Source organism: Alexandromys fortis, unplaced genomic scaffold (assembly GCF_014885135.2).
Source record: "Alexandromys fortis isolate MF-2015 unplaced genomic scaffold, M_Fortis_MF-2015_v1.1 scaffold_51, whole genome shotgun sequence".
NCBI classification, from domain to species: domain Eukaryota; kingdom Metazoa; phylum Chordata; class Mammalia; order Rodentia; family Cricetidae; genus Alexandromys; species Alexandromys fortis.
Window position 1 is genome coordinate 10,600,403 of NW_026067925.1, and position 16,074 is coordinate 10,616,476.

At 47.3% G+C, this 16,074-nt stretch overlaps 1 protein-coding gene across 2 annotated transcripts in view; it reads right to left on the reverse strand.

Moving 5' to 3' along the window:
• Mia3 (MIA SH3 domain ER export factor 3) overlaps positions 1–14,746 on the reverse strand; it is a 41,034-nt gene extending 26,288 nt beyond the window's left edge. For both annotated transcript variants that reach the window (XM_050142846.1, XM_050142845.1), the window contains exons 1-4: positions 14,568–14,746; positions 10,863–10,996; positions 7,272–7,358; positions 1,460–4,172 (exon numbers count right to left, since the gene is read on the reverse strand). In XM_050142846.1, coding sequence (XP_049998803.1) covers positions 1,460–4,172; positions 7,272–7,358; positions 10,863–10,996; positions 14,568–14,700 — 3,067 coding nt within the window. In that variant the 5' untranslated portion in view covers positions 14,701–14,746. The remainder of the gene's footprint in view (positions 1–1,459; positions 4,173–7,271; positions 7,359–10,862; positions 10,997–14,567) is intronic.
• Positions 14,747–16,074: the final 1,328 nt, after the last annotated feature.

Sequence of the window (16,074 nt, forward strand, 5' to 3'; positions counted from 1 at the left end):
GCTGATGGCAGGGTATCCTGGGGTCAGTTCAACAGATGCATGCTTCTATTTGTCCACTGATGTTAGAAAGCCCCTCGACCTCGTTCCAGCCTTGATTACCTTAACACAAGAACCCCAGGGCCCGGTGAAGCATATGTGGAGTAAGTCACTGTCCCCAAGAAGCAGGAAACAGCAGGACACCCACAAAAGATAAAAATTACTCAGAGTGAAGGAACTCCAAGGCATCCATTTAATGAGCTGTTTTGGCCAATCCCTGAATAAAACACAGTTATTGTTAGGAAACTGTCCAAGATGCATGCATAGCAGTCACTCGGGGAATAAGGCCAACGAGTGGAAAATGGGATTTCATGAAATTAAATAGCTTCTGCTCGGCAAAGGGAGCATCAAGTAAAGGAGTGCGACAGAATAGGAAGAAATGTGCTCCCTACACATTCAACCTAGACTAGCCAAAGAACTCAAGGCTACATAGTAACCACATGTCCAGCCTCACCAGCCACCAAAGAAATGAAACCACACTGAGTCTACCTCACCCCAGTCAGAACTGTGTCATTAAAACAAATGCCGGTGGGAAAATGACAAACACGAACCCGCATTTGTGGCTGGCAGGTATGCAAACTAATCCAGCTACTGTGGCAATGCAAAAACTAAAAGCAAATCTACCGTAGGAACCAGCTACACCACTCCTGACTATTCACCCAATGAACTCCAAGATGACGTAAGCGGGAGAAACACTGCGAATCGATGCTTGCTATCACGCTAGTCACGACTACTGTGTTATGGAGACAACCTGGGCGTCCGACAACAGAGGGACAGAGAAAGAAAATGTGGGATATACACATGGTAGAATCTTTTCTGTCATAAAGAATAAATTATATCATTTTCAGGATAATGGATGCAACCGGAAATCATCATAGTAAGTGAAGTAAGTCTATCTCCAAAGGACAGACAGACACTTCTGGATCTCAGGGTTTAGACAGGTACATAAAATCATATAGATATCATGAAAGTTGAAACTTATCTGTCTGGAAGAACAAAGATGCATCAGTGGTAACAAATAACTATGAAGACCCTGTGTTAAATCAAGCCCCTTTTATAGCCTTCCATGAAAGCTGTACTTTGTTGAGAGTTTTACTTTGTGAATTATTTCCTTGGTTATATATTTAAGAGTTTTATAAAATTTCCTTTTGGAAATGAAAACCAATTTCAGCTCTTCCATGGAAGGGAAAAAAAATTATTAGGAATGTGAGCCCATCTGCATTCATGGTCAGTCTGAAAGGAAGCTGGAAGGTGAAGCCTTGTAAGTCCCTATCCTTTACATACACGGGAAGAGTGACTAGAACTTTACACAAAGGAAATGAAGCACTTTAGTATATCCCTACCCCAAAAGTACAACCCCTCCCCACCACCCTGCTCCTGCTTCCCCAGCCTAACTCCACAAGGTCAAAGGCAGGTCCTTTACCTTCTACTGGTCCAGCGTCACCTTCCTGATGAGGTGGAGGTGTGACCAGTGGGGCCGTCTCCACTCCAGAGTGTTGGTACCTGACAAAGTAGATCAGGTCCTGCACGTCATCCAGCACCGCAGCTTCTTCTAACAGGATGTTCTCTTGTGTCCCCAGATCTCTATTTTTGTGCTCTCGGGTATCGAGCATATTCTCTGCCACGCTTAGAATTCGTGACTCAGAGGCACGGAAGACTTTATCTAGGACTTTTTCCACGTTGTAGGGCAGACTGTCCCGCTGAGCTGACTTCAGCCTTATGGACATATCCTGCAGCATGCCCTCCAGCACGTGGACATCAAAGTACTTCAGGAAGCGATACAAGGACTTGTGGTTTTTGAAGAAGCTGTTGATGATGGGCAGGTCTTCCCGTATGCTCTTGAGCACCACGTCGGGAATTTCAGGGGTAGCTTGTTGGGGCGGGCCATCCTCAAGGTCTTCAGCATCAGGCCCCTGGCTTTCTGAGCCTCCAAGCGCCTCAGGATCCTCAGGCTCCCCCTCTGAGATTTCTTCTCCCCCAGGAATCTCCACAAGCCCCAAGGTATCATCAACTAGCTCCTTGGGGTTGTCGTTTTGTAGGTCATTCGGATCCTGACTCTGAACGGCTTCCCAAGAGCCTGGAGCGTGAGCTGCCATCGTCTCGGGAGGGCCGTGGGCTTCAGATGGCCCCTGAGCGCTCAAGTCTGCCAGGGGGCTTTCTTCCTTGCCCACCACCCCACTGCCTGACTCCTCGCCCATACCATCTGCCTCTTCCGACGTAGTTTCACTCATTTTTCCAACCTCCAAAATCCTATTAAGTGCTTGTTTGTTTTCTTCGGTGTCAAGATTAAGGGTTCCTACAATCACTTTTTCAAACACCTCAGAGTTCATATCTGACCTCGTGTGGGGAGCGCTGGGGCGCTTTTCTTTAGACTGCCGTGCGCTGACAGCATTTTCATCCTCCAGTAGCTCCTCAGGGGGATCGTCGTCCTCCTCCGCTTCCGACCTTTGGGTCTGGACTCTGGGCACTTCTGGGCTATCGGCCTCCTGTGTCCCCTGCATGAGCTGGGGGTGAGGTGGTTCCACAGCTTCAGGGTCTTCTCTGCCCTCCCCACCAGCTTCATCTCTCTCCTGCTGCTGCCTAGAAAGATTTCTTTCCAGAGTAGGAACTTTGTCCCCCAGTTCTCTCGAAAGACCAGTTTCCTCTGGAGAGGGGAATCTAGGTTGATTCTGAAATCCCTCCCGTTGGCCCACTTTCGGCTCACTAGCGGAAGCGCCCGAGACTTCCGTTCTGTCCTTGGATGCATCCGGCTGGTTTTCTCCTAAAAGTGGCGCAGCATCCAAGGATTCACGTTTGCTATGATTTCCCATCTCTGGGCTCCCCACAGCTCTGTGTACCGAGTCACTCTCTACGCCGTCTCTAGTCTCTTCTTCGTGGACTATTTCCTTTGAGATATGGATAACTGGTTCTTTTAGGCCATTTTCTTTTTTTTCAAAGACGGCTTTTAATGTAAACTCTTTACCCTTTTCAGCAGTTGGCAGAGGATCAAGCTTGCTACTCTGAGATTGGTAAGTAGCTGCTGTTTCCGACTCTGCAACCTCTGATTTGGGCTCCTGGTGTGCCAAACCTCTCCTGGATTCTTGTGGTACCTTCTCTTCTGCTGTAAGGACAAGTTCTGGCTCTGTTTCTGACTTCTTCTCACCATTTATTTTGGAGTCTTCTACAAAGAGGTCATCTTCTTCATCCTCAGGGTACAAATGGCCAGCTGTTGACTGTGGCTTCCTCTGATGGCTACCTGAAACCATTGCATCCTCCTTGTCTTCCACCGGGTTAGAACTCTCTAAACCCACCGCACCTGTTTTTCCTTCGCCTCCTGCAACAATAGAGAAGAAAGTATCCCCCAAGCTTGTCAATAAATTTTTATTGTCCTTTTGGATGCCAGGAGGCAGAGTAGGTTCCACTTTATCCTCTTCTCTCGGGTCCTTATCTGTTGAATATTTCTCCATCACAGGCTTCCCGAGGACTCTCTCATCATCTTCATCTGCGAAGGATAGTAACGGTAGCTCATCAGAGTTGTCTGTATTCTCCTCTTCTTCATCCTCCATTGGGTAATATTCAGCATCCAGTTCTTCATCGAAATCATCTTCTAACGAAGTGACCAGTCTGGTGGCCTCGTCGTCAGACACCAGCGCGTCGGCAGTTGAGCCAAACTTGGTTTTCAAGTCCAGAGTCATTTCTGTTTTCAGAACTTTGTAAGCATCTATGTTCCCCTGCTCCGCGGGGACAGGAGAACTATTGCTGCTTCTGTTCTCACTTCCTGACACTTTCAATTTATCGTGCAGCACTTCCTCAAAGCTGTCCAAGGAAGACCGCACTCCCTGAGCATGATCCGCTGCGCTAGAGGCATGTGGGTGGCTCTCCTGAGCTGGGGACTGCTCCTGCAGTTCCTCAGTGCTCTCTAAGAACGCACCTTCTCGTTCCCCTGAGTCAGCTTTGCCTAGCTCAGGCTCAGGTGGGGGGTCAAGTTCAGTGCCCTGAGCCCCTTCAGGAGATTTCACTCCCTGCTGAGAAACTTCTTCAGCTTTCTTAGACTCTTCCGGTAGAGAGTCATCCAGTTCCAAAAACCCTAGAAGTTCCTCTACATTATAATTATCAAAATCGTCTCTTCCGCCTTCGAAGCAGACAAAATCTGTCTCCTGTACGGAAAAAAACAAAAGCATTAGTGTCTCAACAATCAAGTGTCCCAAGGGGCACTTATATGCGGGACAGAGATAACTCCGAGTTTGTGCCTGGTTCCAGGATGTCTTTGAGCCAGGGCTGGGCTAGTGCGGGGATATCAGGATGGAAGCCACTTTCGTTCTCCCTTCCTAGGGAGAAGAATGACTCACGTGGCTGGTGAGCTCGCTTGGCCCCATTCCTGGTTTCTGTTTGGAAAATAATCTGTTCCTCCATGCTGTCAGTTTTAGGGGGACAGTTGGAGGCTCCCAGTTGGCCAGCTCTAGTGAGGTAAATCTGTCTTATTCTACACTGCAATTATTCCTGCATTTGTCAAAAACCGTGTCATATTCTCTGAAAAGCACAGTGAGTAAACAAACGGAGACATGTTATCCTCCCTCTGCGCGATTCTGTGTTTCTCAGTTTGTTCTCAGCACTTGCTGACGGATGGCATTGTCAGCTTGGCAGTGTTTGTAACTGCTTAGGAGACAAGCCTCAGGGCGTGGCTGTCAGAGTTTCCAGACCAGGCTAATTGTCGAGGGAAAGAACACCTTGCATGTGGGCAGCACCTTTTCCTGGGCTGAGGTCCTGGATAGTATACGAAAAAGGAAGCGATCTTTACATCAGACTTCATCTCTCTGAGCTTCTGGAGCATAACACAAGATGAGCAGCTGCCTTGCTGGGTGGTGGTGGCGCACACCTTTAATCCCAGCGCTTGGGAGGCAGAGGCAGGTGGATGTCTGTGAGTTCGAGATCTGCCTGGTCTACAAGAGCTAGTTCCAGGATAGGCACCAAAACTACAGAGAAATCCTGTCTCAAAAAAAAAAAAAAAACAAAAAAAAAAAAAAAACAACAACAACAACAACAAACAAAAACAAAACAAAACAAAAATCAAGATGAGCGGCTGCCTCACGCTCCTGCAGACAAGACTCCCCTGCCATGATGAGCTCTACCCTCAAACTGTGAGCCAAAACAAGTGCTTCTTTCTTGAAGCTGCTTTTGCTGAGTATTTCCCCAGGACAATGAAAAAAGTAACTAACATAACAACAGAGGAGGGAAGTGGGGAGACCTGGACGGAGTCTTCCCGTTTCTAAAGTCTGTGCCTGATGACCTGGATGCTCAACTCCTAAGGATCTGTCTGGGGAGCTGCAGGACCACGCAGCATCTCTACCCTAAATCCTCTATGCCATACATCTCTGCCCAGCCAGCTAGAAACAGGCAGAATTAACTGGCTGTCATGTTCTAAGTCTGCATGGATTTTTGGAACATATTTTCCTAGACTTAGAAATGCCAACTTAAAATGTACCTTATGGCAGATAGGTGCACAGAGAGTGAGAATTTAGAGCAGCACTTCTCAACCTGTGTTGGTTGAGGGTCAACCAACCCTTTCACAGAGGTCACCCAAGACCGTCGGAAAATACAGATATTTATATTACAGTTCGTATCAGTAGCAAAATGACTGTTATGAAGTAGCAATGAAAAGAATTTTATAGTTGGGGGTCACCACAGCATGAGGAGCTGTATTAAAGGGTCGCAGCTTTAGGAAGTTTGAGAACCCCTGCTCTAAAGGGATGAAGAACGCTGTCTGAGGGGATCTCCACTTTTATTACTAGTGGAACAACAACTTGAAAACAAAGCTCAGTGCGATACCTTTCTGTAAGTTACAGTTCTCAACGGTGATAAATATCTGCTTTTAAGACTATTCAGAAATCTGCATTCTTCCCTTTTCCCAAAAGTCAGCAATCCGGTACCAAAGGAATCACACACAGTACTCTGGAGAGGCTTGGCCAGAGCAAAAGGGGCTAATAACTTCCTTTTCTCATCACACGCACTTCTGCGCCATCTTCTTAACGTCAAGAGCAGGGTGATGAGAAACAGAACCCAGAGCAGCCGAGGTCTCGGGCCCCATGAACATCTCCCATCCTGCACAGCCTTTGTCAAAAGAGAAGTCCACCGGGGATCGTGCTATAACGCTCCTTGAGATCGAGGGCCGTGAGGACCGGGGATGGCTCTGCAACACTGGCTACAGCCTCACCCCACCCAGGAACGACCCTCGATCAGCAGCTCCGTGCTCTGCGGCCACTTGAAAGAGACGCCCAAAGTGACTCGGGCGACTACTGTTCCCAAAGAAATGGGAGTGATGGGGATGAGTGGGAATAACTGGGAATGAGGGTTCTAGAACAAAAGAATCATTCTAGACCCAAGACCACTGTAAGCTGTGCCGTGAATGAACGCTCTGTAGAGCGAGAGCTGGAACCTTACAGATTTGAGATTGGACCTCACAATAAAGCCCTTAGCATCGCTTTCCCCAGTCTGTGACTTAAGTATTTAATCACTGGAGTCAGGAAAGAAGCCTTTGTACGAATAGGTCTGCATGCAATTTAGAGTCTGAGTAATTGAACCTGATTTCTATGTATTTAAAATGTTTAGTACCCAGTGAGTAATTTTCAAATCAGGACACCTCTTTTTGCCTGTAAAATAAAATTATTTACCTCTCTGATAACTAAGTACAAAAATTTTTTTTCTTTTTTTGATTTTTGTTTTTTTTTTTTGTTTGTTTTTTTTTTTTTTTTTTTTTAGACGAGGCCTTGAATAGTTCAGACTGGCCTTGAACTCCTGATCGATCTCTCTCCATCTCCCAAATAATAGGATTATAAGTGAGTGAGTATCATTACACTTGGCTAATGTATTAAGTTCTTAAGTTCCACATTCAAAAAAAAAAAAAGAAAAAAAAAAACAGAAAAAGCCCTGCTTATCAGTCTATAGTCTCATAAGAACATCAACCTTAATATATTGAACAATTATCAGAATGCATAACTCCTCCAAATGCTCTTTAAATGTTCTTCTCTCTCAGTTAGTCTGATTCCAAATTAAAATCCAATACACAAACATCGGGTTGTTTTTCCCCATCCAAAACATATTCGCTGACTTTCAAAAGAGTTCACTGCACCTCTGAAGAGCTGTAAGGGAAAATGCAATGTCTTGCCTAAAACTGTCTTCAGCTGGCACTACCAATACCACCAAAATTTTAATCGATTACAAAGAACATAGAAACCAGTTTGTAACTGAGAACAACTTACATCTGCAGGGACATGTAGCTCCTTTTCCGTGTATTTGTGAAGAACTTTGATCAAATCCTTTGGAAAATATCCAAAGATTTGTCCAACCTGTGTGAAAAAGAAAAAAAACGGACAAAAGGGGCAAATACCAATTAAGTGCTGTATAAGAAATCAAAGGAGAGAGTTCTAGGAGTGACAGGAAATACACAGACAAGAAAGAGCTAAAATTACCCTGCAATGATTGTGCCAATGAAAATTAGTATTATTAAACCAACAGTTCTCCAAGCTGTGTTTTTTTTTTATATATTGGCACATAGCATACAGTTAGAAGTAGTTAGAGATGTATATAAGAGAAGCTTCCTGAAAACTGTATGGCCAAGACTTGGCAAACCAAAGCTAACACAGTTCCAAGTGGTCTCTAGCAAGAATTTACACGAGCACTTGACAGCATTGCTCATGAGCCGCTTCTTACAAGTCTCCCCTATGTCAATCCACAGCAGCCATGGGAATAAGCAGAAGAAAACGAGACTTCTGAAACATATACCGCCACAACAAAACAATATCTCTTGATACCAAATACTACGGTAGCTTTCTCCAAGAACAGTATTTAGAAGTATCTGGGGGGATTAAATAAAATTATGACGTGATGCATTCTTACCTACCTCTCAGGCTTCCAGTTTCATGTGAAATGAATCTACAGAAAATGACCCCAGTCTTTCCCAGCACGCATAATTAAGATGTATGAAGTGTGCAGACAGTGAATAAAAGCTCCACCTGAGAAGTGTCCTTCTCTAGCCACAACCTGAAAGGAAGCAAAGTCCTGTTCCCAGCCAATAAAGCAGACTGATAGACGGACCGATAGGCCAGTCAGGGGCACGAGAAGAAGAAAAGCCACCTTATCACTGGTTCTAAAATATCTCCATTCACCAGTGTTCTTGGTTTATCTGGAGACCATCTGGAGGCCATGTTAGTAATAGAATAAAGCCCCAAAGATTAGATAAGACCTGGAGCATTAAAAGCTACAAGTCTGGCAGATAAACCCTGAAACTCTAGGAAACAAAGAGAGACTGTCGGATAGGAATTAAGATATGAAGACAAGTCATTCTGAAGACGAGGGAGACTAGCTAATTCCACAGATGTTGAGGTTCATGAAATGAGACGGGAGAGAGCAGAAATACATGCCACCCATCTGCAGGACTCAAATGCTATAGAGGCTGGGCTAGAAAAGAGAAGGAATCAGAGATGTGTGAAAAGGAAGGGGAAGTCCCTTCTTGATCTGTCAACCGAGGCCACAGCTTACATAAAGCTCCACCATGAGATGCGGGTGCTTCCCTCTCCTATTGTCTCGTGGAATCCAGGCTCTCGCAGAAAGAATTCTTATGTCTAATTTTGCTTCTGCGTACCATCCCTGCCCAAGTACTGCTGATTTGATTTGGGGATGGGGAACAGACTCTGCCTCACGAGGGTCAGTTCTGCCTGAGAGCAAATGTAAGGAAGCACTATACTACCCTGTAAGGAGATACTCGAAAAGAAGGCAGAGAAGACACGTGGCTAGTGAGCTGAGACACCAGCTGGCTGACGAGCAAAGCAGTAAAAAGGCGTCACAGGAGCAGGGCAAACAGAGTCCCACCCTAACATATCTATCGGCCGAGATCACCAGGCTGGGTGCTAAAGCAGGGTTTCTTAAGGGGGTAAGGTGAGGACTTGGGCTGTAGACTCCTTGCCTATCATGTAGAAAGTCTTGGTTTGACCTGAAGCATTACAGAACACAACAGCACTGGGGAGGCAGAGGCAGGAGGATCAGAAGCTTAAGGCTAGCCTGGATACCTGAGAGCCTGCCATTAAGGGAAAATAAAAGCAGAGAGAGAGAGCCGTGATGCAGAAGGAAGCATCTGTCCAGAGGTGCAAATGCTAAAAGGCTGATCTATCCAAAAGCCCAGAGGTGGGGAAGGTAGAAGGACCTCGTAACTACCGTGTAAACAAATGGAACACAGGTATATGGGGAGCAGCTCCAGAATCAAGCCTATCCAGACACCCACTGGGGAGACACGAGAAAACAGCACAGACTCTCCCTCATGTCCGTGATACCGCTGGGAGGCGTCTAAATAAAAAGGCTATGCCCCACCACTCCATACTTTAAAAAATCCCCCATAGGAAGCTGAAATTTTTTTTCTCCCTAGGGGGCTTCTAGAACCTTATTCTGTGTTGGTTATTTGGTGTTTGATCGAGAGCCAACACTTTCCATGGTTGGAAGTGGGGCTGTTTCTGAGGCGGAAGAATCCCACGGGACATCACAGGCCGTCAGTCAACAGCCTTCCATGGACCAGCCCTCTTCAAAGGGAAAGGCAGCTCCCATGCTTCTCAGCCAAGTCACTGCTGAGAGTCTCCTTAAAACATACGAGCATGACAGATTCAGTCGTTGTCTGCCGTGTCTGATACCAAGAGGCCCGAAGAGTGGCGGGAACAGAATCCCAGGGGAAACTTCTAGGCACAAAGCAAAGCTAGGAAAAGATACCTCAGAAGTTACAACCAAACAAGAAGATCCACAGTGAATACAATATTTCTCCTTTTGTGTGTGCCTGCCTACATGTGATATGTCTATGTTCATGTATGTGCATGTTTATATACGTACAGTGTGTGTGTGTGTGCACGCATGTGTGCAGTTGAGTTGTATGGGAATGCATATGTGTGCAGGCCAGAGGACAAACTCACTGCCATTCCTCAAGTGCTGTCTACCTTATGGTTTTTGGTTTGGTTTGCTTTGGTTTTTGTTTGTGTCTTGAGATAGGGTTTCACTATGTAGGCCAAGCTGGCCTGGAACAGGCTATGTAGACCACGCTGGCCTTAAAATTACAGCGGTCTGCCTGCCTCTCCCTCCCTCACATCTCACCTTCCGTTTTTCACTCTCCAAGTAGGTGAAGCTGGGCGGCCTAGGCGTCCTGCTGGTCCACCTGTCCAGCACCTCCCAGACTCAGCATTAAAAGCTCACCCACACAAAGCTTGGCTTTTTTTTTTTTAAATATTTATTTGTTAATTATGTATACAATATTCTGTCTGTGTGTATGCTTGCAGGCCAGAAGAGGGCACCAGACCTCATTACAGATGGTTGTGAGCCACCATGTGGTTGCTGGGAATTGAACTCAGGACCTTTGGAAGAGCAGGCAGTGCTCTTAACCTCTGAGCCATCTCTCCAGCCCCAAAGCTTGGCTTTTTAAAGTAAGTTCTGGTGATCAGACTCAGGTCTTGGTTGAGCTATCTCCCTAAACCTGTTTCAGCTTTTTGAAAGATTTTTTTGTTAACAGGGAAAAGACATACAAACTTTAACCCTGAACACCTTAAGTGCTATCTTGCATACTACTTAAAAGATTAAGTCTAATGATAACAAATACTTCTTTCTTGATGCAATGAACTTTTAAGATTTTCAGGTCTTGGCCATTTTGACTTGAATTATATGTACAGCTTCGTGTATAACTGTGGGGCAACAGCCAGAACCAGTTCAGTTCTGTTGCAGCAACCTCTGTCTAGGAAAGACAGTATTAACAGCATTTAAATCTGCAGTACTACAAACCTCAACAAAAGTAAGGAAATAAAGGTTTTCGTGGTTCTACTTACACTCCCAGCCCAAACTTCAGGGGATCCCCCTGCAAGTTTGTAGTAGACATGCACATGGTCGCCTTTCTTGAAGCTCACAAAACGACAGTCAGGGCCTGTGAAGTCTCCAAGGGCTTCAGCGCGGTACATTAGCACTGTGTTCAGGAAAACAAAAACAAAAACAAGACATTAGGATATGACTTCTCACAGCTTCCCACACGCAATTAAAAAACAAAACAAAACACAGGATTGCTTGTACCCCAAGCTGGCCTTATACTTTTTTGGGAAGCCAAGGACGGCCCGGAACTCCTGATCCTCCTGCCTTTACCTCTCACCGGGTTTGCTGCTGGCACCTGCCGGATCTCAAAGCCGGGGTTTGTGTGTGTGAGGCAAGCCTTACCAGCTTAAAAAGCTCTTAGAGATTTTTCGGGAAATACATGAATCCCATTGCAGACAACAATCAAGCCCTCTCAGTACTCTGCTGGAATGGATTTCAATTCACATTTTCCAAGAGTCTGAAATCCCTAGAGCCTCACGGCTGTAAGTCCCATCATCCACTATAATCGAACGAGGGAATGTTTCTACTTTTCTCTCTGGCTGTCTGAGAAACCAAAGACAACGCGTCGGCCCCCACAGACCGCTGCTCTCAGGTCAACTCTGTTTCCCTCTCTAATCTTCTAGCGCCCCCCCCATTCCCTTCTGCCATTTCATCATCATAAAAGGCCTCACTGTGTGGATGTGTAAATGCAGGTGCAGGTGCTGACTGGTTTAAACATAGCTAACTGTGGGGATAGCAGGGAGCCAGAAAGAACGCCTAGGAACCCCCAAGGGGTCAATTAACTCAAACCAATCACTAACAGGCACTACCTGTAAAAGGCTGCAAAGGCCCCTGTGCAGCAGTAAACACTGTCCATTTCATTTGTGGCTAAGTTGTCTCTGCACAGTGTCTGGATGAATTAACAGGAAGGCGTATTATCACACGCTATTAGGAATCCAATCAATCACAAGGCAGTGTTTTCTGAGCAAATAATGTTGATGTGTCAGCATTAAGAAGGTTTCTAGCCAGGCCTGGTGGTGTCGACCTGCAATTCCAGTATTCCGGGAGGCTGAGGTAGAAGGATCATAAACTCAAGATCTGACTGACGAAGAGAGGGAGTTCAATGCCCAACCTAGGTAACTTAGTATAAAGAGGCCCGAAGATGTAGCTCAATAATAGAATGTTTGCATGGTATAGACTATAGACAGGCCCTAGGTTCGGTTCCCCAGTTACACACACACACACACACACACACACACACACACACACACACACTAGCAAATCTAAAAAAGCTTTCAAAACAATTTTACCTAAAAACAAAATCCAAGATGGATATTACATTTGTCAGGGTCCAGACAAAACTATGAGACTAGGTCAGAAGTTTTTCTCTCACTTAAAATGCAGAACTATGGTCAGGCATGGTGGCAGATGCCTTTAATCCCAGCCCTGAAGAGGAAGAGGCAGGCAGATCTCTGTGAGTTCCAGGCCAGCCAGGGCTACATAGTGAGACCCTGTCTCAAATAAACAAACATAAATACAGAGCTGCAATCACACCAATAGAAGCAGTATATTTTTTAAGATTCATTTATTTGTATGTGCACTGGTATTTTGCCTGCATGTATGTCTGTGCGAGGCTGTTAGGTCCCCTAGAACTGGAGTTACAGACAGTTGTGAGCTGCCGTGTAGGTGCTGGGAATTGAAGCAGGGTCTTCTGGAAGAACGGCCAGTGCTCTCAACCCCTTAGGCATCTCTCCAGCCCAGAAGCAGTATCTTGCCAAATGAAATTAACTGTGCATTAAAAGGCAGAGACACGGAAGTGATGGAAATTGCACTTTGTCTAAAAGCCAATTAGCAATAGTACACAAACACGCTTAAAAAAATACATATTCAAAGCACAAGCATACAGATCTGGAGGGTGTAACTTGGTTTGTGAAGCTAAAATAAGACCATTTTCATATATATCAGCATCCTGTTTCAGATGGGACTGAGCAAGATGCCAGACTGATGGAACCTAAGGCTGGGATTCTGCTCAAATTGGAAAAGGCCCTGTTTCTGGTTCCCTCCTTAGACTCTTGGGGTTGTATAGTAACATGTCAAGGACAGCCTCTCTGTCTCTATGTGCTGTCATTGTGTATGAACGACAGGCACAGTGCATCACACCTTCCGTGACACCTGACACTGGCCCACCATGAAGCACTTCCTACCAGGCAGCGCAGGCCTGGGCCTGCTTCTTCTATCATTGCTCATTGCCTTTGGTTACATTTGTTTGGACACGGGCCACTTCTCAAGTTATAGTACAGCCCGGACCTCTCCAGCCACAAGTCTCCGTTCTTTCTGAAGCAGCACCAGTGATACTGTACTCTCAAGTTTTGAGGGACTCGGGTGAGCCAATGTTTGACAGCAAAGAACAGAAAACACTGGGCAATAAATATTCAATAGCAAAATGGCGATAACTGGTTTGTTAATAGAAAAATGAAAGGGGACATTCATAATGGTGGCTCCACCTTTATTTTATTTACAGTGTTTTATTTACATTGGCCCGGGGGTACCTCCAGCACCTAGAATCTAGGTGATAGAAATTACAAGTACCCTCTTTCTCTTTCTTTAACGATATTGATGCAAACCATTCAAATGATGAAATTTGGTTTTTTTTTTTCATAAAACCAATTGAAGTATAAATGGCTAACATGTAGTCTTCTTAGTCTTTCAGGAGGAATCATAGTCTATATGCACTGCTTGTGATTTATGAAGGACACAGTTGTTGGAGACCAACCTGGAAACGTTATGAATTATTCTGGACAGGACTGGGTCCCAGCAACGAAGGGGACTAAGGAAAAAGCTGAACTGACTCCTGGGACTCTTGGATATTTATTTTTCACCATTACAAGAATAGCTCTCTTCTAATCTAACCCTCCCTGCGGCCCACCTCTAACCCAGGACCAGGGCGCGCGACTGCGCATAGAGGAGAAGGCTGCAGCTCTCAGGTGGTGACAGGTGCAGCTTCCTGGCCTCTTTAAGAGCAAAAGATGTTGACCTTCCCACAGCCCTACTTAGCACTGGCAAGAAGCAAAAGAGAGACAGGACTGAGGCAGAGAACCAGGGAGACCTCGAAATACACTGCGTTCCTGGCCTTGGGTTCATCCCAAACCTAAACTCCAGTTCCTCCGGTTCCAAAGGTGATGCGAGCTGGTCCCAAAACAGCCAAGAGGTCGAAAAGACACCAGGGTGCCTTCTGGAGGAACCCCGCCATCAATCAGCCACTGGGATTGCGCCCCAGGTCCCTTAGCGCGTGGGTCTCGGTCTTACGTGGAACCAGGTCCCCGCGGCCGGCGTAGGGACGCTCTTGCCTGCAGCATGGGGCGCCCAGGATGCGGGGACTAGCCACCCCATCACTCGGGGAGCCCAGCTGGAGATCGGGGACCGGGAAGCAGTGAGCTGACCCCGGGAAACCCGGCTGGGTATGAGGCGCCCCCCAGCCAGGTCAGAGCAGCAGAGAGCAAAACCCGGCAACAAGTGGCAGGCACAGCCCCCACGCCAGGGCCACCAGGGCCATGGGCGAGCAGAGCGTCCCGGCATGGATTCTGTGGGCCCGAGACCCCCTAGGCTAGGTGCGAGCTGCGGGACTCCGACCCAATCGGCCGTCGCCGCCACCCGGGAAAGCGCCTCCCGCCCAGCCACCCCACACTCACTGCTGCACTCTTCGTCCGCGCACACTTTGAGGTCCGAGAAGCGCCGGCCGGGGCTGGGGTCCAGCTGGCCCGGGACCCACCAGAGCGGTCCGAGCAGGAGCAGCCAGAGGAGCAGCCCCGGCGCCGCAGCCATGTTGTGGGCACCGCGGGCGCGGGTGACGCGGAGGCCGCCGGCGGGCGGTGCCGGGGGCGGGGCAGGAGCAGGGGGTACCGGGGGAGGCGCCCGGGCGGCGGGCGGCGGCGAGCGACACGTCAGCACGGGCTCAGAGCAGGCTGCGCTACGCCTTGGAGGAGGCCGTGGCGTCCCTCCCGAACTGCTGCTGCCTTGGCAACCGCCACAGTCACCTTCCGCCTCACCCAATCGCCGACTTCGGTTCACAAACGACCCTCCGCGTCACCCGGTTCGTCACTTTGCCTCTCTGCACCATCCCAACAGGTTCTTCTGCCTCCCTCCTTCAGCTTCGGATTTCTGGTCCATGCTAAAACAGCCATCCCTCTTCATCACTTCCTCCAACTGCCGTTCTTAGTTTTGAACCGCCAAGTCCCACACAGGGCTGGCCACAATGAGCAACTAATCCAGGCACAACCCCCTTCAACTCCCCTGGTACACATTCACTTCAGACTCCGTGGGATTGTTTTGACCCCCATCACACTCTTCTCCTTTGTTTTAATGGAATAGTAGCTGAGATGGTACATTAGAAAGCGGCATCCTTTTAGAAGGTTAGTAGACAGAAAACCACTGTCCAGTAACCCTCTGCCCAAGACCTTGAGATCCTCATCTCTGTCCATAAAGAAGTCATCTAGCCCAACATGTGTTCCTACTTCCGTTTCCCACCCTCTGTTCTGCCAATACTGGAGGCCAGATCAACTACATAGCTCCTCTGGATGCCCTCGAGTTGCCAATAGCTGCTGTCTCGACAGCGGTAGTAGCTCGAGTAAATCCGTGAGGATAAAGTCGGAGGTGTCTCTCCTCTCCTCAACCCTTCCCACAACTCCGCATTTCCAAGTAACATGCAACGGCTTTACCACAGACTACCCTGCCTCTCTTGCCTTTGGTGGCAACCTTCCCCTTCCTTTCCTCTGCAAGGCCCACTCAAACAGCAAGTCCACTCCTTCCTTGGTGCATTTATGCTTGCAGTTTCCCCTACCTGCAATAATTGCTCTCATAGTCCCCCAGGGTAAGTACCCTTCCGCCATCCTCCCTCTGTAGCAGCACCACACACCAGTCTTCAAACGGGACACACACACACACACACACACACACACACACACACACACACACACACACGAGAAACCTTCCCAGGATGGTTAAACGCATCACCCTGCTTTATTTAATGCATTTACCACTTAGCTTATGTTTGTTTCTCTGTCCCCTAACCAACTTCAAACAGCTCCATAAGAGCGGTAACATTTGTTTTATTTGTGTGGTGCCTGAGACTGGGTGTGCTCAGCACGAGCTACCACTGAGCTACATGCAAGGCCTGATTTGTTTAGTTTGCTCCTCTTG